This window comes from Anopheles gambiae, chromosome 3 (assembly GCF_943734735.2).
Source record: "Anopheles gambiae chromosome 3, idAnoGambNW_F1_1, whole genome shotgun sequence".
Classification (NCBI taxonomy): domain Eukaryota; kingdom Metazoa; phylum Arthropoda; class Insecta; order Diptera; family Culicidae; genus Anopheles; species Anopheles gambiae.
In genome coordinates, this window is record NC_064602.1 from 7,128,712 (window position 1) to 7,151,680 (window position 22,969).

The window sequence follows — 22,969 nt, forward strand, 5'->3', positions numbered from 1 at the left end:
AGGCACCACACCACCGACCGATCCCGGAATTATGGAGATGCAACGCGAGGGAATGTTGCTACTTACCGTTCACCAAAACATTGGCATTGATCAAGTCGCGTTGATAAGATGATCGCTAGCGTTTCTGCTCAAGGAACGGCTCGTGTCCGGCCGTGAATGATGACACTGTTTTGCTTACGGAAAGGATGGGGGACATACACAGCGCTAACGACATCCTCGTGATCACGTTCCTTGCAGTAGATCGATTGGAGCTAGTCAACAGAACCGCTTGTGGAAGTAAAAATACACACACCGCAGTGTCGGGGTCGTTTTGTTTAGAACCATTTTCTTCTCTGTTTTGTTGTTTGCTCCTTTCTTTATTAGATCATCCATTTCGATGCCTGTGGTGTATGTTTTGGTAGGTGTATGTTTTGTGTGTCATCTCATAATCTCATCGTTACATCGCACGTTATGATTTAAAACCATTCCTAATAGCACTTGCCTTTCGCTTCTAGCCCTTTTACACCTCTTCCCATTCCTATTCGCTATCTGTAAATAGTGCTCTAATACTGCCACCTGCACCTTGGATGCTGGCGTATAGGCAAACGGCTAAAGCATAATCCAGCATTCTGATTATCGGGATACCTTTCCAACTTCCAATCCACGCTTCAAAACTTTCAATATGTCGTCCAAGCGTCTCTACGTCGAACGCTCTACGATGGCTACTTCCATTTTTCTAATGTTTTTTTTCCCCCCGAACGCTTAAAACTCCATAGGCTCTGCCTTGGCAACGTTTGTTTTGTGTTTCCAAACCCCATTTTTTCTATTCTCTTTTCCCCATTCCCGTTTCGTACGCACGACCAGCGGCTAGAATATGGCTTTGGTTTTTTTTGTGTTGTTTTTGAATAATTTAGCACTACTAGTTGTTATCAAAAAGTGTGTATTATCTCCTCCACCTGGCTTGGCTTTTCCTCTGAACTGGCCTCAGCCTGGTCTAGTATTTAATTATTATTATTATTGGTTCTACTGCACTACAACAGCTGATCGTTCGTTTCTCCGCGGTCTAAAACAGTTTGTCCTTAACACAATTTTGTGTCGTTCGATGAGATTCGGAGGTTTTGTTTTTTGCTTCTTCTCATTTCTTGTTGATTCAAGTGTAGAGTTTGCTTCATTAGATTAGATGTAGTACACAGTGGTAGTTGCCTTCAGAACGTAGTGAAATGGTAACATAATCTCAGCTGACATACGGTGAAGCTCGGTGTCTCTAGCATCTGTACAACGACCACTCAACCTTGACTGGTGAGAAGTTCTGTCTATTGTTGTACTCCTGGAGAGCTAATCCGGATCTAATCCTAGACAACGGAGTTCCTTTCACCCTTTCAAAAGTCTTCGCTAGCACTACTACTCGGGTAAAGGATTGGTATGTTTTGTATTTCCCTGGATTGCTGTTATATCTTCTGCAAAGATCTCTTGTTCGTTGATTGGTTTGAAAAAACCTGTTTGTTAAAGCGAAATTCTGATATTGTTTCTGGTCTTAAATGGTCTTATGGAGGAAGTGATTTGCTTCTCCAGCTCAAGTTTTACAAAAGCGTTCAATGTAGAGCCTCCTCTGTAATGTCATACATTAATCTAACATACAAGAGCAAACACAAACGTCCTAAGATGTGTGGTAGAATGTAGTTTTTTTGTTTTGCATACTTAACTCATAATGTTATATTTGGTGTAGTAACTTCTTTCTGTGCGTTACCTTATTGAACTCCATCAACAATAAGCCGCAGGCGAATTGTAATGCTCCAACTCCTCATGTTGTCTGTCCCTCCCCGTATTCGGAATGGATGTTGGAGTAGTGTCCCCAAAACAAGAAAGAAAATTTTTCCCTTCCCCTGTTCGATTTTTTTTTCTACATCACAATATTGCCTGCCGACTAGAGCTGCCATCTATATGTCACGAGCACGACCCTGGAAACCTTCAACCGAGCATCCATTACGTACGCCTGCACAGTAAGTGTTTAAAATAGCATTGTTTTGTTGTTCATGTGATTGGATGAGTTAGAGAGTATTAGTTTACACATGCACACAAACACATGATGGGTGCGTGTTGTTCTGCTGTTGGGTTAGAGCTGCTGCCTCGGTTTGCGCCATGTTTTTTTTTTTTTACCCCCACACGTTTAGATTAATATAATCGGCATTATTTCTTCCTGAAGCGTTGGCCACACTCGAGTCAATAGTACAACCGGTCACGCTTCAGCTCATTGTCCAGATCGGCCAGCTGCTGGAGGAAGCCCTCGTTCGGGCGAATGTCCCGATGCATTCGGACGGTGCGGATCGCCTCGGCGGCGGTCATCTTGCGGGCGATCATGAGGTACGCCAGCACGCAGGTCGCCGAACGGGACATGCCCATCATACAGTGCACAAGGACCTTACCTGTTTTGGGGAGAGAAAGAAAGATAACCAGAGAGATATATAGATAATTGAAGATACTCAAATTCTTACACAAAAGCCAAAAAACTCACCTCCACTGTTGATACCATTCTCGATAAACTTGGAGGCAATGTAGAAGTACCGGCTGATGTCCGTCGTCGGCTGGTCAATCATCGGAAAGCCCATATACCTGAACGTACACCTTGAAACAGTGAGTGATGGTAGAAATACTGCCCAACCCTAGCACACCACTAGCCCACGGTTATTTAGCAGGTGTTTTGCATCATCCTAGCTGCCTCTCGTGTCGTTTCGGAAGCGGCCAGCAGACACTTTCTCCACGACACGAGGACGCTCTTTTAAGACCGAGGTGTGAAGTGCGAGAGAGTTTTCAGTTTGGTGCCAAATTTTGCCTATCCAGTGTTGTTTTTGGGAGGAAAAGGGGAAGGGGTTTCCCATTTTTGCAAGTGGCGTCTACACAAGCTTACCTGATGCCGGACATGTCCCGGTAGTAGCTGTGGCCCGTATCCACCTGCCCGAAGCGAGTGCCTTCCGCCGTGTTCAGCACGTGCGTTACACCGATCAGCCGCAAATACTGTTTGTTTTTAGCTGAGTTCCTGTAATGGCAATAGAAATGTAGGTACGAAAGCCCTTGCTTTGGTGGCCTTTTCAAGCACTTACGCATCGCCAATGTACAGCCGTGGATAGACTTCATCACAGTCAACGTCGTATAATGCACATTCGGAACGTCGAAGGCCCAGCATGGGCCGGCACGGTGTGACGGAGTAGTGCAGGATCCGCTGTAGCTGCCTGCCGGTCGTTTGTTCTGCCATCTTGTCGTTGTTACGGTAGTGTGTCAGATACTGTAAGGAGAGAGAGCGTACAAGCACACAGACAAATTAATACCCAGCACGGAAGAAGTGCGTGATTGTCGCTCATAGAAAGCGCTAATTAAATATCATAAACCGACCAATCCCTGTGCGAAACCAAAACCCCATCATCATCATCATCATCATCATCAGTGTGTGTTGACGGTCACAAATCAGTTCCGCAAGTCACACGCCCGTGGGTCGTGATGGCTCATAGCTGTGCGCACAGATATCAGAGGCCCTTCCCGAAAGCGGTTCAAGTGAGTCATCAAAACGGTCAAATAAGCTGGTGGACAGAGATTTTACTGGAGCGATAAGTTCGCAAACCGTCAAAGGGGCACGCGCCACAACCCGCCCTAGAATCGGGAAGGAAGTACGGTATGGATTATCGATTAGGTACCCCTTTTTTGCGTTCCCATCGGAAGAGTGGCATTGTTCTTTTTTTTTGCTGCTTCCTACCTCTTTCTCTTGCAAAGTCATTCAAGTGTCTTTGAAAGCGCCAATATTCCTCCAACAGGGAGGACTCACAGAGGGGGGCCAAGGGTGTTCATATTGGCACTTCATAAATCGCTGATAAAGCCATTGAATTATGTATGGTACTGTTTTATACTTTATTTACAGTGCGGAACGCGGAAAAAGACCCCTAAGAACAATAGCGTAAGCTTTAGTTGGGCACGTGTCGAGTCAGTGCACTTCGAAGGGGGGAGGGGAAGGTATAGTACCTAATCCTAGTTGCCCCGGCGTAAGTTCGATTCTTTGCCATCGATAAACATGACAAAACTAATCCATTACCATGATGGATGCAGATCCACAGACAGTGGAGCTTGGCTTCTTTCTTGTTTCGTTGGTACATGAATAACAATGAAGGAATCACAAAGGAGCGTGAACGGTGGATGGTTTTGGACCCTGCAAGAAGACGCACAGGGACTGAAGCGAAGGGGTACATTGTCTCGAACGCGCGCGTCCTCTGTTTGGTGTTTGGCGTGCGTGTTTTATAGATAAAATATTCAAACTGCGAGACATCGATTTGTGTGTGTGTGTGTGTGTGTTGGAGGCGGGATGGGAGGAAGAATAATTACATTAAGTGCACGGTTTACCGATTGTTAAGGATGCTCCAGTTTTGTTCGAAGGGAAATTGGGGTAAACACTCGCAACACTGTCATGTAAAATTCAAAAGTTGAATGACTTCTTGCTGGAGAGTTCTATACAAAAGAAGATTAATAGCTTCATAAATGCGATTTTTGTGAAATTTTAATGAACTGTGTAAGGTTTGATAAAAATTGATTGAAGATAAATAAGCCTATTGTAAACTTTTCTATACAAAGATGAATACATTACACTTTGTCTTAAAGAACATCGTAAAGAATAGCCTTTTATGTAAAAATAAATAAATATGACCCAGTGGTTAAATCCTAAAAGGTCGTGTTTATCTCTCCATACATAGTACTCCACGTAAAAAGACTTATAATGCCAGTTACTTCAAAAAGGGTTAGAAAAAAATCCATAAAAATGTCAAAACTTCAAAACACACAAAACTATAATATCATCACAATTCTTGGGGCCATTAATCATCTTTACAGACGTTTGACACTACATCATCATTAATCAGAGTGGATATATGCAAATTTTGAGTTTCTCTGCGGTCTCAACCGACAACCGAACCCCCCAATCGAGAACTACATATTCTTCCCATTCTATCAGGTCATTCACCTTCTTCAGAGTTTTAGCCATTTTATGTCTCGGGCGAAAAGAGGTCGTCAGAAGCAGAATAAGTTTTGCCGATCGTAATAATAAAATCTATCCGCACTGTAGTTCGTGTTTTTTTTTATGAAGAACCCTTCTTCACTGGATTGCACTTCTTTGCTGTTTGCTGTTTGCAGCCACCAAACACATAAAACCAAACACTGAACACGCGGAGCACAGCGGTTACAGCATGCGGTTCCGATCAAATCACTTCAAACCAACCAAACTTTGAATCCTGCTCGTCCTTTCGCAAACACGACAACTCGCACGAAAGTCCCAGAACGGAATGACTGCTCCGGTAAGGTAAGGTCCTAACCTACACCCAGGTGTACGACGCCGTACTGTAGCAGCTACCGATTCGTATTCAAATGGCATTCGGGTTTCTGCTTGTCGCGTTTTCCGTTTTTCCTGTGATTCTCCCCTTCTGTAACCGTCTATTGACTGACGAGCTTTTCTACCCATCGATTGGAGGCATTTCACAATGGTAGATACAAGTGTGTGTGTGTGGTTTGGGAATGGGATCCTCAAACCCGAGGGCTTCCCGAGGCGTCCCTAGCTAATGAATAATACAAACGAATCGACTCGTTGTTTGGTGTGAAGCTTTCCGCAGCAATTTTAGGAGGAGGGGGGGGGAGCTTTTCACAAGTTGTTGTAACTGGAACCAAACGGACCGGCGGAACTGTGACACCTCCAGACCGTTCTGCTCATGCAATTGGTCCGTCATCGCACGCTACCATTCCCCTGGTCTTTGTGAAAGGAGTTTTCTGCTACCGACAATGCCGAGACTTTCGGGGTCGATGTACGGCTGCTGATAACAGAAGGAGCGGTCATAATGACATTTCCCCTACCACACTCACACACATACGTGTAGTCTAGTGGAGGATGTTAATGTATCCAACCGCGCACCTTGCCCCAGGACATACGACCTGAGCTACCTGAGATAATCCGTAGAGTAGATGCTTTTCAATTTCTCGTGTATAATTCAGAGGCTCGCAAATCTCTTTTCCGGATGTACCCGTCGTATCCGCTTTTGATGGTTTGATGCCTACAGGGCAGCCTCTTATCGTGCAGTATTCAAAACGGAAATGATGGGAAACTCGTATTCCGGTCCGGCTGTTCGTGGAAAAGCGTGATTGAATTAAGTCGTAGCTCGTGTCCTAGCTTGCTCGCTGGTCCCATTCCGATGAGGGAGAATGGTGCCACTTTTCTGGAACACTGCCAAAAACTATGGCGAGCGTTCGTTGGAGAAGAATTATGGACAGTATGTTAGGGCAGGTAGATTTGTGGATTTGAATATTGCTCCCATTTTTTGAGATGGTTTAAACGAGCACTGAGAAGGTATTAAGACAATTAGCATCCTGCAAGTACATGAGAGGGCTTTGAAGGATTATGCAGATTTTTGGAGCATTCTCCAACAAGATATCACTGCAATAGTAAACTTTTGGAATGGTTGGAAGGAGTCATTTCACTTGCTTACTCTACTGCGACACGAAAAAAGGCGCCAACTTGCCTGGATCGTCGTCGTACAGCGGAGTCGTTCTTCGAAATTTTCGCTGCGACACTCATTTCCGAAGCAACGCGCCGCTTGAAGGACGTGACTCGACCTCTCAACCCATCGACAGCCGGCACCGGCGGTCAGTAATTTATTCAGCCTGTGAATTGTTGTGTTCTGGTGAAAAATCTTTACATTCCAGTTCCCCGAAATTGGGTTCGTAGTAAATATTGTAGTACGGGCAAGATGACCTTCAGCTAGAGCTTAGTGTCAGCCGTGCTGAGAGGAAAGGCAACGATGTTGCCATTCTAGTGGCAGAGTTCATCGATCGAAAGGGTTTGAATCGTGTACGGGAAATTCGTATTGTCGTATGCTCTTGATCTACTTCTACCACTGCCACCAGTGTTACCGGGTGGGTAAGCTTCCCCCTAGTTCAAGGTCAGCAGTAATTCCGCCGAATGAGAGTGTCACTCTCGGAATACAGGGTGACAACGAGATTGTGAGAAACGCTACATTGCAATGGGAGTACAACAGAACGGTAAGGATGGAGGACAAAAAAACAATAATTATATATAGTAGTATGGGAGTGTTACTTTGTACATTTGTTGTGAACGTTGACAACGTTACTGCTGGGATATGATCTATTCCATTAGACAAAGTATCCATTCGGGTGGTGCATGCAACGTAATTACCCGCGACAGGCTACAATGAATCGATCGGGCACTAATATGCGATGGTGAACAATGCATTGCGTTTTGTATGAAAATGGGAATTGGTTACCGCTTCCTGGAAATCGCAAATGGAGAAAAGGTTGTGGGCGGTAGATTGAAGGATTTAATCGCTCTACATTCCAAAAGCTATCAACCGGCAGTACAACTTTGCCGAAGGAACTTTCAAGCAAAAAACTTGTTCGATAGTAATTAAACAGTTCGGAATAGCATTCTCCAAACCGTTCGCTTTGTTCGGACAACCACCCCCAATAGACCATGATTCCTAATCACTCCCAATCAGCTAAAGCTTTCGGCTCTATTTTCACTGCTGAGCGGGGCGAAAACTTCCAATCAACGGCAAACGCGCTGTGCGCTAAAAAGGAACGACTTCATCAAACATGAAACCAAATTGTGTTTGCATGCTTGCTTTGTACTTTATGTACGTACAGGGGCAGGTGGAACCGGTCAACTGGACGCTTCTTTATCGTAGTAATTTTACCTACCATTCAGCCACCGACTAGAAATAGCAATTACACAGGTACTCTTCAGCCACCAGCAACGAGGGTGGAGGAAAAATCGTGCGACGTGGAGAAAAGGGTTTTGCATGTTTTCCAGTTCACCTCGCAAAGCAAACACACAACGACCCTTGCCAGAAGAAGTATGGCCAGACGAGTGAGGCCGTACAAAGAAGGAAAAAAAACGCTGAAGAGGCACTGCTGCAAGGGCGTTCTTCTCCCCCTTTCAAAACTGTGCCGTTGTCCTTCGCCTGAACCTCGGTAAGAGGTGCAACTCCGCTAAGGGAAAGGGAATGCAAGGATGGAAAGTGGAAAATGGAAAAATTATTAGGACAAGGCCACCAGGAAGTCCCTCATCCCCTCACACCGATAACTTCCGACGGGGATGAGGTGAAATGAATTTGTTTGTTTCAGTTTCCGATGGCAAACGCGTGCGGGAGTGTCGCTGTTTGTAACGCCTAGCAACGAGCGCAAGTAAACAACGTAACGCTTCGTAACGCTCGCTAAAGGCTGTGCTAAACGATGCGGTTTGTGTGCAGGGGAGATCAAGTTTTTTGTTTGTGGTCCGGTAAAAATTGTCCAAGGATGGTAATTTTAAGAATTAGATATATTGAACCTTCTCGATTAGGATAAAAGTATAACAAATTTTATTTTATTTTAAACTTTTTATCTTCTTCAGTCGTTACAATCTACAATGGATTCGTTTTCATACATAAAAAATTCTGTGAATTTAGTAATTACTTAAAAATGCTGTAATAAATCAAATGAAAAGAATGTAAATTGTAAATTACTTCACAGTTTATCCTACTTGAGGACACCTAAAATAAGAGTGTCATTGGTGAGAAAATAATCAAACACTCAGCCATGCTTCACTATTTTCTCACAAATCACGCTACACAAATCGCAAAAAACGCCACGGAACTTTTACAATAATAAATCATCCATGAAAAATGCTGCTAATGAAAAACAAAAGTTGGCTGCTCATTGTTTTCCCTTCTGGCAAAAATAGTTTTAATCAACAAACTTTCCGCTTATGCTTCGTTTGAGCGAATTTCAGCGAGCCTCGCTTCAAACTCTTTCTGCAGAAAAACTATGGAAACAAATCAAAACGCAATATAGCGTGGTGGGCACATATGCACACTTTACGTGTGGGCATTTTCCCGCCATAATGGAGCGGTACGGCTGACCGAAGTTGACAAATATTATTCCCTCGGCATGCCACACACAGGGGACAGGCAGGAATGTGTGGAGTTTGTTTTCCTCTTCTTCGTACACCTCTGCGCACGTGTGACCTTTATTTGGGTCTCTGCTTGACGGTGGTTGACGGTTGTTGTTTTCGCCTATTCGTAGCACGATGCAAATAATAAATACCATTTACGGGAATTAACTGCATACCCGGGAGAGGAACGGTTGGATGCACTGGACCCCGAAGGTGGGTGGGATGGCCTCCCTTTTAATACCTTAACCGATCGATAAAAACCCCGCGAGATAAGCGCGCTTGTTTACTTTATCCACTCCAAAGGGGACGCACGGTTGTGACAGATTCGTGCAAAACATCACCACATGACCACACAGATATGCACACACCGCCTGATTCTCCCGAGAAGGGAAACTAATTACACGCGAACGTTGGGAAACATCCCACCCAAACCGTCCCCGTTGGTGTTCGCTATAATTGGATTATAATTGATTACTTCTCCTCAGCGCCAATAAAGGAAACCGAGCCCGGATGTGGTGTGTCGTCGAGTGGATCTTGTAATTATTGATGTTGCTGGTGGTTTTGTTCTGCTACCTGGTGTAGAGATGGATCGATGGTGCGGGGTTTTGGTGAGGTAAATCATTTATTGAGTTGATGAGAAAATGCACTCACGCGAATGTATATTTCTGGCCGCTGTAAGTAGCTGATTGGATGTTATTTTGGACGCTTTTGGAGGACAGTTTGGATGGGTCAAAGTTTGATCGTAAATTTTGTCGCTCCAGTCACAATTGCGATCAACATCAAGTTGAAAAACGAAAAGGAAATAAAATGATCCATCATTGTGTGAGAGTATTACTTTACGCAGCGAATCCACGGTGCGATTGATTGGCTTTAAATCGAACACAGTAACGAGTTTTTGGTTCCAAACCACGCGATTCTACACCGCTCGCTCGCTGTGAGTGGCAATTTAACGATCCAATAAGTCATAACTCTAGAGCATCGTTAATTCTATCGCTCGTCGGGCCACTGAAAACCACTCACCCAGCTCGCCCAGCGCAAGGTAATAAAGCAAAATGGGAATTCTAGTCTCGGACACCACGGTCCATCCCATCCAGCATTCCAATGTCATGATCGTGTTTTTCACAGTTTCGGCATGCGGGTTTACTTCAAGCACACACACACACACATACAAGCAGTTTGTGAAGTGTAAAAATAGTTCCACTCCACTCTCAGCGTGCCGTGGCGGTGAAAATGTGCCAAACTTTGCGCGCGGTTCGCCACCGGCTAGAATGATGTTCGGCCCCCTTCTTGTCTGATGACATTCATCCAAAATGCGTGGAACATAGCGTGTGTGGGGTAGCGCAAGGTGAGATCTAGCGTGGTCTCGTTTCGCGTTAATGCGTCTAAAGTTACACCCACAGCGCACAGCGGATTATAATTAACTTTGCGCCGCGACGATGTTGCAAGGTGCAAAAACGGGAGAAAGAATTTAAACAATTTTCCTATTCAAGGTTCTATTTGAAACCACCGTTCATTTAGCACATCCATTATAACAACTCGGTGGAAAACATTTACCATCGCACCTGTAGGAACTAATTGAAGGAGCCTTTTTTTGCGACAAATTACGCCTCTAATTGGATGCAAGTTATGAAACGCTCCACACAACAGTTTAGAAAAGGAAAATAGCAGTGCAAAACAAAAAAGCGCACGCTACAAAGTAAACTTAAGCTTGCCGTTCCTTTCAACGCTCCAGAGCGTCCTCCGGTGGGAATAATTACGAACCATTAGGTATGCCCACCGCGTTCCGCACGAACACGTCCAGCACCGGATTAGGAGATTCGTTCCAGAAGTTCCGCTTACCACCGCCGCACGCACCGCTGCTGAAGAGGTTGTTGGGGCATGGGTTGGCCTGGGCACAACAAGCATACTCACACAGATTGCGTGTGGGCGAGTTTTCTTTATTGCATTCCCACTTGTCGTCCGTGCACTGGAAATGTGGAAGCTGTTTGGCGTGTCTGCCTTCTACTAAGGCACAATTGTAGAACTCGAGCGACAGGAAAAAAAATACTGTGCAAAAGCTTTTCCCTTCCCTTTTCGTTCCTGGCTAGCAATTGGGCAGGGGGAATATTGATCTTCTCAAGCGCTAAACACAATGGTCCTCTCGGTCGGCTTTATTGCGCGCCAGGAAATCGGATTCGGTGTGTCGGTACGTGTCCATCGCCCCCGGGGGGAGGACCAGGGGAAATAAAGCACCGTGGGAAATTAATGGATTTCAGGAAAATTAAACAACGGTGATAAATCCAATCTGGCATTCCGGGAGAGAGAGAGAGAGCTGGAGAAGGAGCATGATTTGTCACCCGAGGTTTTTGCCGGCGACTGAGCTGTAAAATCGCATCGCTCGATGCTCGCTTTTGCGCTGCTGCCGTATTTCATTTTAACAGCTTTCCATGGAGACGCCCGGTGGTTGGTTTTTGTTATTTTATTATTTCACTTTGCAGTGCGCCGATTGTCTGCCCTAAAGGTGCAGACAATAAAAGTTATTCTTTTTGCGGTGATATGCTTGCGAGAAAAGTTTTAATTTTAAATCAAAGTGTAAGCATCACTGCAATGGTTCATTTCGAGTGATGCAAATGATTAATTTATTTATTTGGGACAATCGGTGGTGATGCACCTGAGGAGCATTTTACTTCGTGTTTTTCTTCGTTGAACTAAAAAACAAAAGCCATTAAAATGCCATCCACTTGTGACGCTTGCACAAATCGGGTAACAAGTGTTTATTTTAATTGTGACAAATGCTTTTCCCAAACCCCCCCCCCCCCCCCCAAACCCTCTGTTTGGTTGGGGTTGACACACTTTATTCTCGGGCTGCTCGGCTTGGCATCATCCCAATCGTTCTTCCCGCAAGCGTCATTATCATCCAACACACCGCTGCTCGTGTCGTCAGGTTCAATTGTAAGCAATACCGCTGGGAGTATCATCAAAACCCCGGCTCTCCTCCCGCTCTCGTAGACCAGAACGATAACCGATGCAATGACAACAACTCTCACCTCCACTTATGCTTATATTGCCAAAAACCGACCATTGAAGAGCGGGTGAAAGCGCACAGCGCGGCACACATAAAAAAGAGGGAAAATAAAACGATTCCCTTTCCTACCTCCAATCCCCCACCACAACCATGGCAAACGGTTTCTATTTTTGTGGTGCCCCCACTCTCCCCCCAAAACAACACACCGAAACAAGAGGAACAAGAGATGACGAGGCACGGTCGCCCGTAAATATAATCGTCCGTAACGTTTGTTAATATTTATGTTCTCGCGTTCGCTCGGAGGTAGTACAGTAGTAACGGTTACATTTAGCTGTTTGCATTCCTCTTTTTTCTTCCTTTCTTCTTCGGTTCGGTGACCGCTTCAGCTATCAGTGGGGAGCCTGTGCGAAGGTGTCCATAATCTGACACCTCGGCGTGAATAATATGTGCAAAAATCGCAACACACGTCTTCTTGTTGGTGGGCCACAATCGCTTGTATCTTTGTATGTGTTTGTGTGTGTAATTTGTGGGAAAGTTTGGTGAGGATTTATGGATAAAGTTAGAATTGGGATTGAGCGCGGCGAATATGTGTCCGAACAGCTGTGCAGCCGTGTTTGTTATCAACATTGGTGTGGGCCGGGTTGCAGCTGGAGGCTTGATTATTTATGATTATGTTTGGATTTTTGGGTGATGGGAGACGAGCAGCTACGTTTTTAGCTAATGTGTTGGATTTGAAATTATTGTAGTGGCGGTGCTGCTGGTGATTTACGGTGTGCAATTTAAATTTGCTGCTGTATGCAAGACTAAATTGTGTTTTATTTGACGAGGTTTGATATTTATTGGAAATTTATGTTAATTACATTTATTTCACTATCAGAATAAGATTTATAGTATATCATAAAATAAGAACATTGCTAAATCCTAATAAAGCAATAAAGTACCCCATATTGCCTACATTCAGGCGTATAATCAACTGTTAAATAGAAACAAAATTAATATTGCCATATTTTTCAACAACACAACTCTTCTCAAACTTCCTCAAAATGACTCCGTTTTGCAAGAAAGTCCTCCCCCCCCTTAACCAACTCTTTACCTCAAGGCAAATTACATTTATTGCACACCGAAAATAGCTTTGAGGCACATTAAAAGCTAATTTTGATGCATTATTAAACGGCATCACGGTAGCTACATTCAAACCCGAAAACCTCAAAAAAGCAACCACATGCTCCGCCAGCGTGTCCTAGAATAGACATTCCTAGAAGACCCCTGACAAGAACCGGGTCCCCAACATCCTGTGGCAAGGGGGTCCTACATGCTTTACGAGGTACCTTCCGTCCTCGGTCGATGGGGGGGAGCGACCTTTTCCTTCACTTGAGCGTTCAAAACCTTCGAGATTGCACTTGCACACTTGCGAAAAAAAAACAGCGACCGAAGTCCAATCCAATGGTCCAATTTAGCCCCTCCGCAAAGGTCTTCTGCAAAGGTAGAAAACCGGGTCTGGGTTTCTATTACGAGCGCTGAGGGGGAGATTTGCATTCGCACAGTTGTTATGCATCGTGTGCAGCCCGGTTCGGTATTTCTAGCACGTGCACGTTCTGCACTCTATCTAGTACCGCCTGGTTGTACTTCTACTAACACACACACACGCTGCTACTGGTTTTGCTCAAAGTTCAAACGCGTAAACAGTCACACACCCCGTGAACGCCAACGCTCAAGAAGTTCGCCCCCGCACGATGCGTCGATGGGGCGAACGCGTGGCATCTAAAAATGGCATTCCCGGCGTACCAACGTGCGGTGAGGATGTTTGCATATTTTTTTTTGCACAATTCCATTCACGGTCACCGCACCACCGGTTGTGGTGGTCGCCGCATTCGGTTGGACCGCGGCAAGCAACCGGACAGGTTCATCCGGGAACTGTCACGCATCGTCTGGTTTCATCGTGTCGGGCAGGTGATAATGACTATAATTAGAGGGTTTATTTGCAAATGCCCACAACCGGTGACGGCTAAATTTATTTCAAGGTAAAGTAAAATGTGTTTGAATTAGAGACAGATTGATGAGAATCTATAAATTGTAAGTTATTTTTGTTTAGTATTGCACATGAATCATTACCGAACAATGTCTCAGAAACAACTGATAGCATCATTGGTAATTAAACTGAAGCTCTATCTATCATCAAACTGCTCCGCTCGACCGGCAACCGATGCAACCGTTCTTGTGACGCATCCAATTCCACTCGATTGACTCATCCGCTCATCTAGAATGGGAACAAATCCCCAAACAGACTGATCGAGCTGCCCAGTTTTACCCACCCCATTCGGTACATTGTCATCGCTAGCCGCTCGGGATAATCTATTTCCGGTGATTCGGTTCGGAATAAAAGGTAGGGCCATTTAGAACACCGGGGAAGGATGTAGCATCGCCGCAGCTGATTTGCAATCATCTCTACTCCTATACTTCCCACAGCGAACGATTATCCAACCGTGCAAAACAATAACAAACAATGGTGGCGGCGATCCAAACCCGTACGGCGTCATTTGTGACCCTTCGACCTGAGTGATGGGGTACTGCCGGGGGGTTAAATGTATGCTCATAACTAGTGTGTGCTGGCCTGTGGTACATCGTATCATCAGATCAGTTCCCGGGTCGTACCGCTGGCCGGGCCGAGCTCCTTTGTGACACACTAAATCAATTGGGCTATTAACGATCGGTGTGAGGCAGAAGGGAAGGAAGCAAAATTGCACCATCGAACCGGATGATAGGTTACATCCGAACGAGTTACGACCGCCACCGACCTTTCCCGATTAGCCGGATAAATGATGGGATTAGGAAGCAGACAGAAGCAATCAGTTGGGTGTTATGTTTTTTTGCTTTGCTTGCTTGCGTTTCTTCGTGCCAAAAGGTGAGCGTAATGCGTATCGATGCATGGGGAAGCATCAATTTTCATACGAGCTCCAATAAAGCATTGTAGGAGTGATTGGCCCCGTAAGAGTTGTTTGAGTGAAAATAGATAAGCTTATAAGGGTCGATGGTTTATCTTGATTTAAAGTTTTCGGCAAATTACATGAACAACTGTTTGCTGTTTTCTATTTAAAAGGCAAAAGTAGGAACAAATATGAAAAGAAAGGTACAACAGAGACTAAAAGGTGGTTATTATATGGATATTAATAAGCAATGAAAAGCGGATTGTATAACTTTAGGCGTTTTTGTAAGTTTTCTGCTCAAAACGCAAAGAGATGCTTTCTACTTTCTATAATACTTATTAAAAATCTTTAAAAAGGGTTAATATATCAATAAGCATAGAGCAAAAGCTAATTTGCAAACCCCATAAAGCTAAACGTTCAATCCCCAATTAAAGCCAGCTTACGATCAAACCCAATCAAACTCCGAAAAAGCTCGATGATGGGCGATTGTGTGGAGAAAACAACTCAACCCCTCTCTCTGTTTTTTTTTAACGTTTTCAACCCATTTAACCCTTTTCTCCCTTTCCCCATTTACACGCATACAAACAAACACACATACCGCGTATCTCCAGGACATTTTGTGTGGTCGTAGCTGTTGTTTAATCGATGCCCGAAATCACTGAACGCTTTAGCCGTTTAATAAACCCGAAAGAGGTAACGGAGGTTGTATTCGGTTGTTTTCTTTTACTTTTCACTGTTTTCCACTCTCGGCAGGCTGAACCTTTCACCCCAAATTTCGATTGGAATTTTAAATACACACCAACACACACTGAGCACGATCCAATACACTACGTGACACAATTGGGATTTGACACGAAATAGTTTCGCGCTGTTTTGTAAAGCGGGAAAACACCTGTTTTTTCCTATTCGATCTATAAACGATTCTAAATTTTCTTTCTCAAATGTAAAACTCTATTTCAAAATCGTTCCACTGCACGGAGCAAATGGGAAATGGGAAGTTTTTGCGAAAAAAAGCCACCGCCGTACAAAGCGATATCTGCTGCCCGGAGTATCGAGACACGTGCTGCAACGGTCGCGGCCTGAGCTCAACTAACCTGCTCGCGACGAACCACGCTGCCAACACTGCCGGCGGAAGGGCCGACGCTAAAGCCAACACTCCGCTCCCATTTTCACCCCTACACCGGCGCCCACCGCCCAACGAATGCATTCATTCAACCCACACACACACACACAGACACAGACACTAACACACCTCGCACCAGTACCAGTAGCACCGTGTTTGTGTACAGAAAAGTTTGAAACCGTCGCTGCTCGATGAGGGGTGAAAATTCTTTACGGGAAAATGATGGATGCACACAGGGTTGGATGGAGGGGGGGGGGGGGGGGGGCTGATGCGTCACCCCATCGGCTGGTGACCTCCACAGCAGCGGTAACGAAAACAAACTCTCATGCATACACACACTTCGATAGGTGTTGCGATGCGTGGCCACGATTTTCCACACCTGTCGGTGGAAGAGCGGCGAGTGGGTAGTGGTATTTTCCTTAGTTTTTCACTAAAAAAATAGATGAACACTGTGCTGTGTTTTTGTTTTTTCTTGCGGCATCCTCTCACTTGTTGGCTATCGCGTGCGATTGAACATTTACGTGGGCGATGACTGACACAGCGCAGCGTGAGAGGATTACAGCAAAAAACACACCACACGTCTTTATATTCAAATCTTGCTTTAGAGCATTTTTGTTCACTGTGCGCACAAAAGAAAAGGTGCCGTGTTGTATCACGTTTAATAAGATTTTAAATTTAATCCCTTCCTTCTGTCCCAAGCAAGTCAACAGCCATGATGAGCTGAAGAGCAAAAATAAACTCACCATCGCTCGGGAGTGAGAGTGAACCGCTCGCGCTGTGAGGTGAAATTACGTCGCCCTCTTCCCTAGCCCCATAAGGCGGGTGGGGTTTGGTCTGGCGCCCGAATGTTTGTACACTTTGCACTTGGATGATTCATGCCATGTGAAGTTTGGTCTTGTGCCTGCACACTAATTACTTTGACGTCTGGGGTGGGTATTAGGCAGCAGCAGCAGCAGCAGCAGCAGCAGCGACTTTTCGCATGCCGTGTTGCATCATCCGCCGTGACTTTCTGCGTGGGCAAAGCGGATAGCATCTTAGCACAATGTCTTGTCATTTTTGCGCCTGGTGCTGCATACGTGTGGAGCAGAAGTGGTTTAATCTTTTTTTAGAAATATTTTTGACATGATTGTTTGTCTTGTCCGTTCCAGCAGGGTGGTGGTGGTTGAGTGAAGCGCCGAAAGGTATACTAAATATTAAATTGTTTGCTATTATTATGAAGATGCGAGGTGTGAGTGTTGGTTTTATCTTAAATTTTGTGGTAATTTTAGATTTTTTGAAATATAAAAGAAATTTGCAAACGAAAAAATTAAAAATGATTAACTTTAGCATGATTTTGCATACCTTTAGGCGCTTGTTAAAAGTCATTTAAGGATCATTTACTACGATACTGATCATTTTTTCTAATACTGGATGAGTTAATCAATCGTACTGAAAATACTTAAACATATTTTTAAAGAGGACAGTGACCTTTACATTAGCGAAAGAAAATGCTAAAAAGAAGTAGGTTGCCCCATTAATGTCGTGTTTCCATTCACCACAAAATTCGTTTTTATTCCATTTTTTTTGCTGATTATCTGCTGCAATCCATTCAGTGAATCAAAACTACAATAGACAACACTATTCACCATACAAAAACCCGTTTTTTGGGTGGTAAGATAGAGAAAGAATGCGAAAAAGGACGCAACTTTGCTGTGTACAAATTGCCATCGTCATACCGCAAGCAGAACAGCGCCCAAAAGCAGATAATAAAATGTGTATTTGACCTGTCAGGCGACGAAAATGCGGCCAACGACCCAACGGTTCGGTGCAAATGGTTCTGTGGGGAAAAAAACAAGAAAACTCGTTTCTCAGAAGACTTTCCTGCTCGAAGCACGGAGCGGTGGTGGGTTACCAACTGATAATGATGATATTGTCACGCTTCATTTGATAAAACTGTTCATCTGACCAGAAGGAAAAGCACATCTGCGCCAAGCTCTCTAGACGCTTCTCCGGAAGGCGCAAAGTGATATGAAGGAGATGGGGAGTGGGAAAAGTCCCCCCACCACCACCACAACTCGCAAAGGAAGTAATGCTCGTGGCTACGACGCCTTCGACACTGACGCTCATTAGAACCGACGAGAGGCTTTTGGCTTTCTCATCTACGACGTTTTGCCCGCTCCGGTGCTGGGTGGGAAGGAAATTGGATTTCACCACGAACGGACGCGCACGTCGAACGTCGGCGGTCGAGAATCGAAAAACGAGCTCCAAATTGACGTCTCCTCAAGCCTGAACGTCATCCTGATTACAGATGCCGAACCAAAAAAAAAAAAACAAAGAAAAAATGGGGAACAAAATACGGACAAGAAAATGTTTCCCATTTGAATGAATATTGTTTTTACTTTGCCCTTCTTGTGTTGTGCCGCTTTTTGTAAGAGCTTTGTGCTCAGAGCTTCAGCAGGTTATGTAAATATCGCAAACTACCGTAAGTTTGCGAAATAACAAAACCAATGCTTTGGCTGCGCGAATAACAATCGCGAAAGGTTAAGGAAATGCTTGCAGTCGGTGGGTGCCACATTCTTCGCATTCGCGTGACACAAAGCCCCGAAAGGTTACAAATTAAAGAAGTGAAGCACCACAACGCTCAGGACAGCGCAGGAGGAGGAGTACAACATTCCTTCCAGCACTGAGTGGGGGGGGGGGAGGCCTCATTATCTGGCAAAAGAGCCGGCGAAAGGTGCCCTCGAATGTCAAACTGCCGGGCTGCCTGGTAGTACTAGTGCTTCCTTTTTGCTTCCTTTGCATCCTCGAGCGTAAATACTACGAAGGGAAAACTATCCCAATAAACTGATAGAGAGGGAAAGAGAGAGAGAGAGAGAGAGATGGCAAACGGAGACGTACATTTGCTCGATTTCATTCAATTTCACAATGAATCGAGCTTTTCCAGCAGCGCTGTGCTGTCGGGCTTGGGGAGGCTTCCCTCGTTTCGCTGGTGCTTTATTAAATATTTACCTCACCCTCATTGAGGCAGTCGCAATTGGACCGGTTGCGTTGAGGTGGGCCCAGAAGAAAAGAACGTTCTTGGAGTGGGCAAATGGAACAGCATAGTTTTGCCGCCAGGCAAGTCCTGTAAAGCGTAGGCCTTAATGATTCTTCGCTGCTGTAGCTTTTCTGTCTCTCTCTCTTTCTCTCACTCTGCAACAGCATTTAAGGGATGATTGGAGGATCCAATCCGGCGCGGGAAAATGGAAATTATACGGCAACAACATTGGCAGCGATGCTTTGCTGCCGGTTCATTGTAAGCTCGTTACACCCGGAACATGCTTTATTTGTGCTTTATTTTTTCTCTCTCTCTCTCTCTCTCTCTCTCTCTCTCTCTCTCTCTCTCTCTCTATCTCTCTCTTTCTCTCTGTACCGCTTCGTTTCCCAAACAATACGCATAATGTTACATGAATAAACGATTTCACATTCCACATCGCTTTTCTGGGTGGGTGAAATTGGGATTTTCGAAAGTTATCCGTTGAGTTAAGTGGAAGGCTTGCTCACGGCTTGCCGGTGAAGTGGACTTACTGCTTGGTGAAATAATTATGCCACGACGAAATATGGAGTAGAAACATTCAAACATGTCAGAAGGTTTAAATTATTCTCGTAATGTATTACGTATACTGCATTGTTACAGGGTATAATTACAACGACGTAAAATGTTGAAAAAGTCCAAAATTATAGTTTGGGAAATAAATAACTCAAATCAGTGAAGTTTGAACTACATTTTGATGCAATATTATCAATTATGAACAGTTTTATTTATTTATTTACAATTATTTGATGTTGCCTATATGATGGCTAAATGTCTCCCAAAAGTTTTTGTGATTAAAGTCGATGAGGGCATCATTCTATGAGATCCGTTTTCATAATCAACTTCTAGCCCCAAGCTTCTTTAAACATATCCACCGACATCTCCCAAACAAAGATCTGTATTTCCAACACATTAAACCATTCATTTTCTCCCTTCCAATAAAAAATAACACCCATCAATCCCAAAAGAGTCTACTTTCTTAAGCACACATACGTTCTTTCTCGTAGTTTCCCGCATTCACGTGCGAAAGATTGTCGGATAAAATCCCATCTTCGATCATCAACAAAAAAAGGCTACAAAACACACAGAAGGTAGCCTGAAACCTGCCTATCCGGCGCGGCGATACCTTCGTCATCGCCCGTCGGGACAGATTCACTACTGCGTCCCAAAACGGCGTGAACCTTCCACATGACAGGCAACACAGCTTCTCGTCAAAGCGTAAACAGCATCGCGCGCGCGTAGCGTCTCGGTTTGTCTGTTGTGTGATATATTCTGCCCGTCGAGAAAACATAATCCCGCACCGTCTGAATGCTTTACGATAAGCTTAACCTGCCATCTACTTCTTCTTCTTCTTCTTCTTGTTTGAGGGTCTAGTCGTCGCTTCGCTTTCACATCCGGCTGGCCGGCGTTCGGAAGTGGCTCAAATTTCCGTCCGGATACACGAGGGCCTAACCATTAATCATCCATTTTCCAAAAGCTTTATCAACGTTTGGTATGGGGGGGGGGGGGGGAAGAAGAGGACAGTCCCGTATCCACATCACCAACACCGTTCGGACATTGGCTTTTCACCACCAACAACAACAACAACAACAACCCTACGCGGACAGCGCTCTCCATCACATTCTCGCCGCAAGACTTTTCCCGCTCACGCAACTGCTCACGTGAGCCTTGCTCGTTCGCGCTGCTTTTCATCGATGTCTCATCGGGCGCAAAACCCAGACAGAATGTGACGAAAGGAGGGGAAAATGTGGTGGTCGCTGAGAAGAGGATGAATTAGATGAATACCCTATTTGACCGTGAACCTTTACTGCGTCTCAGCGTCGATAGGCGTCTCGTCATTTGGAAATAGCGCGCGTATTTTTTTTTTGCGCAATCCAATAGAACAGTTCTAGGTAATCTCCCCAACCACCCCCCAAAACAAACCGCCAATCCCCCTCTCCCCCCCACAACAAGGTGCGCGATACATTGGCTGCGTTTAAATATAGCAACGATACTTACGGGGGTACGCGTATACAGATGCGCCTCAGTTGCACACAGTTGCAGCGCTGCAGTTTTGCACCCCAACGTGATGCAACCACGCGTTGCGTCGTTGCTGGTGTGTAGATGGGGTAGAATTGAAATACGAGTGTGTATGGGAAGATAAATGACAATCTACTTCACTCCCGGGTTTGCCGAGGTGTTTGCGTGCGGCGTCGTACCAGAGCGTCTCTCTCACACTGCTATCACAGACTTCTGATGCGTCACTAAAGCTTAATTAATTTCACAAACATACACACACACACACACGTCAACAGTTGCTGATGCTACTACATCACCTTTTTTTGCGCAGTGACTGCTGGAAGGAAAAACAAAGCTCCAGAAAACGGTTCTCGGACCTCAACGCGGGAAGAAAGTTAGTTCACTATGGCGCACACACACACTTCGCCGTATTTGGTCACCGGTTTAACACACGTAATGTGGCGCAACACCACATCAGCTACGATGGAAAACAACAACAACAACATCAAAATCACCCTCACACACCCGCTGAGGTTGATGAATGGCGGAAAAACAACACCTCCTCAGGACATCGCTCTCTTTGTCTCCATCGAGCAGGTCCGCTCGGGAGTTTCCACAAAGGATTCCTTGACTTTCCCTTCTGTCGCCTGTAGGAGAGGGAGGCTCTTTGGTCGGTGGGTGATGACGACGATAACAAATAACAAAACACAGCCCCACCACACACACACTCACGCAGTAGGGCGCTGCTTCTCGGGTGGCTCGGGAAGGAAATGCTGGAACTGGGCGTCCGCGCGACTTGCTGCGACAGCGAGCGAACTTTGAATGACGTCGACCGGCGGTCACGAGTCACGCGTCGAGTTGCTGCTCCGGTTGTGTGTCGTTGAACGGAACGAAAAGCCAGCGCGCGTGCGGAGAGCGCAAAATGCCGGCAAAATTCATCAAAACACATTGGTGGGTGAGAGAAGTGAGCTTGGAATTATTCCAAAAAGGTTAAGTAATGTTTAAAAAGGGAAAAACAAGGAAATTGAACCGGTTATGAAATCAACTTACGTACACGTTTTTGATTGGCATTTTCAAAAATATTTCCACAATATGCCTTTGTTATGCTTTATGTTTTGCTCACCCTTAGCTCCCTTCGCTTTTCCGAAAGCTTCTCAACGCGAGAGCTTTTCTACTCGGAAATGAACCAATGCCTCGGTTGGTGGCTTCGCGCGTGTACAGCCGGGAATGAACCTCCCCCCTTGGTCTTTTGGCGCTCGGAGTTTCGGGAAATCTCTGAATGGGCATGACGTACGTACGCTCGCTCGTACCCGTAACGCCGTGGGGCCCTTTGCGCTGGCGAAATAAAAAAAGGGAATCGACCGAAACGTAATCAAGTCTTGCGGGGCTCGTAAGGCTTCATGGGAATTTTGTTGGTGCATGTATGTTGTGGATTACGTTGGGGGCCAAAAATTGGTTCATTGTACTACGATGGGTGTGAGATCAGTGGAAGTACTTGTAGGGGAAAGCGGGGCAAAATGGGCATGTGGGGCAAAATGGGCACCCTCTATTTAAGCATTATTTGACTACAAAGATACTTTCCAATGCTCAAAATGTATTCATTAGAGTGTTCTATGAACACCATGTAGTTTTCATAACCCTTACATAACAAATAACCAAGAAAAATGCAAAATATGGTTTATTAGCATATTGATGTAATTTTAGCCACTTCTAAAATAAGCTTAAACTAGTGTCGCAGGGATGCGTTGAAGTTTTACATGATATATTTTTAAAGATATGATATTTCTTTACAATTTGTCTGAAGAAAGCAAGGCGATTGAATGCGTATTTTTTTAAATATAACAAATAATACAAAAATGCTTCACGTGGGGCAAAATGGGCAGTTACGCTTGGGGCAAAATGGCCAAATGCTTTTGACATACGG

General features: G+C 44.9%; 1 protein-coding gene across 5 annotated transcripts; it reads right to left on the reverse strand.

The window, feature by feature from the left end:
* Positions 1-308: 308 nt before the first annotated feature.
* On the reverse strand, positions 309-21,867 carry LOC1277751 (dual specificity protein phosphatase 3). 5 transcript variants are annotated; one of them, XM_061655949.1, is made up of 5 exons: positions 21,046-21,867; positions 3,078-3,259; positions 2,885-3,013; positions 2,492-2,601; positions 309-2,402 (listed from the first exon to the last, which is right to left on the reverse strand). In XM_061655949.1, exons 2-5 carry the CDS (start codon positions 3,227-3,229, stop codon positions 2,200-2,202), a joined length of 594 nt encoding a protein of 197 aa, XP_061511933.1. In that variant the 5' UTR covers positions 3,230-3,259; positions 21,046-21,867; the 3' UTR covers positions 309-2,199. The 5 variants fall into 5 exon arrangements, with proteins under 5 accessions (XP_061511933.1, XP_061511930.1, XP_317242.4 ...); XM_061655946.1 differs by lacking the exon at positions 21,046-21,867 and adding an exon at positions 15,471-16,032; XM_317242.5 differs by lacking the exon at positions 21,046-21,867 and adding an exon at positions 15,471-15,993 and having other exon boundaries at positions 2,492-2,589.
* Positions 21,868-22,969: the final 1,102 nt, after the last annotated feature.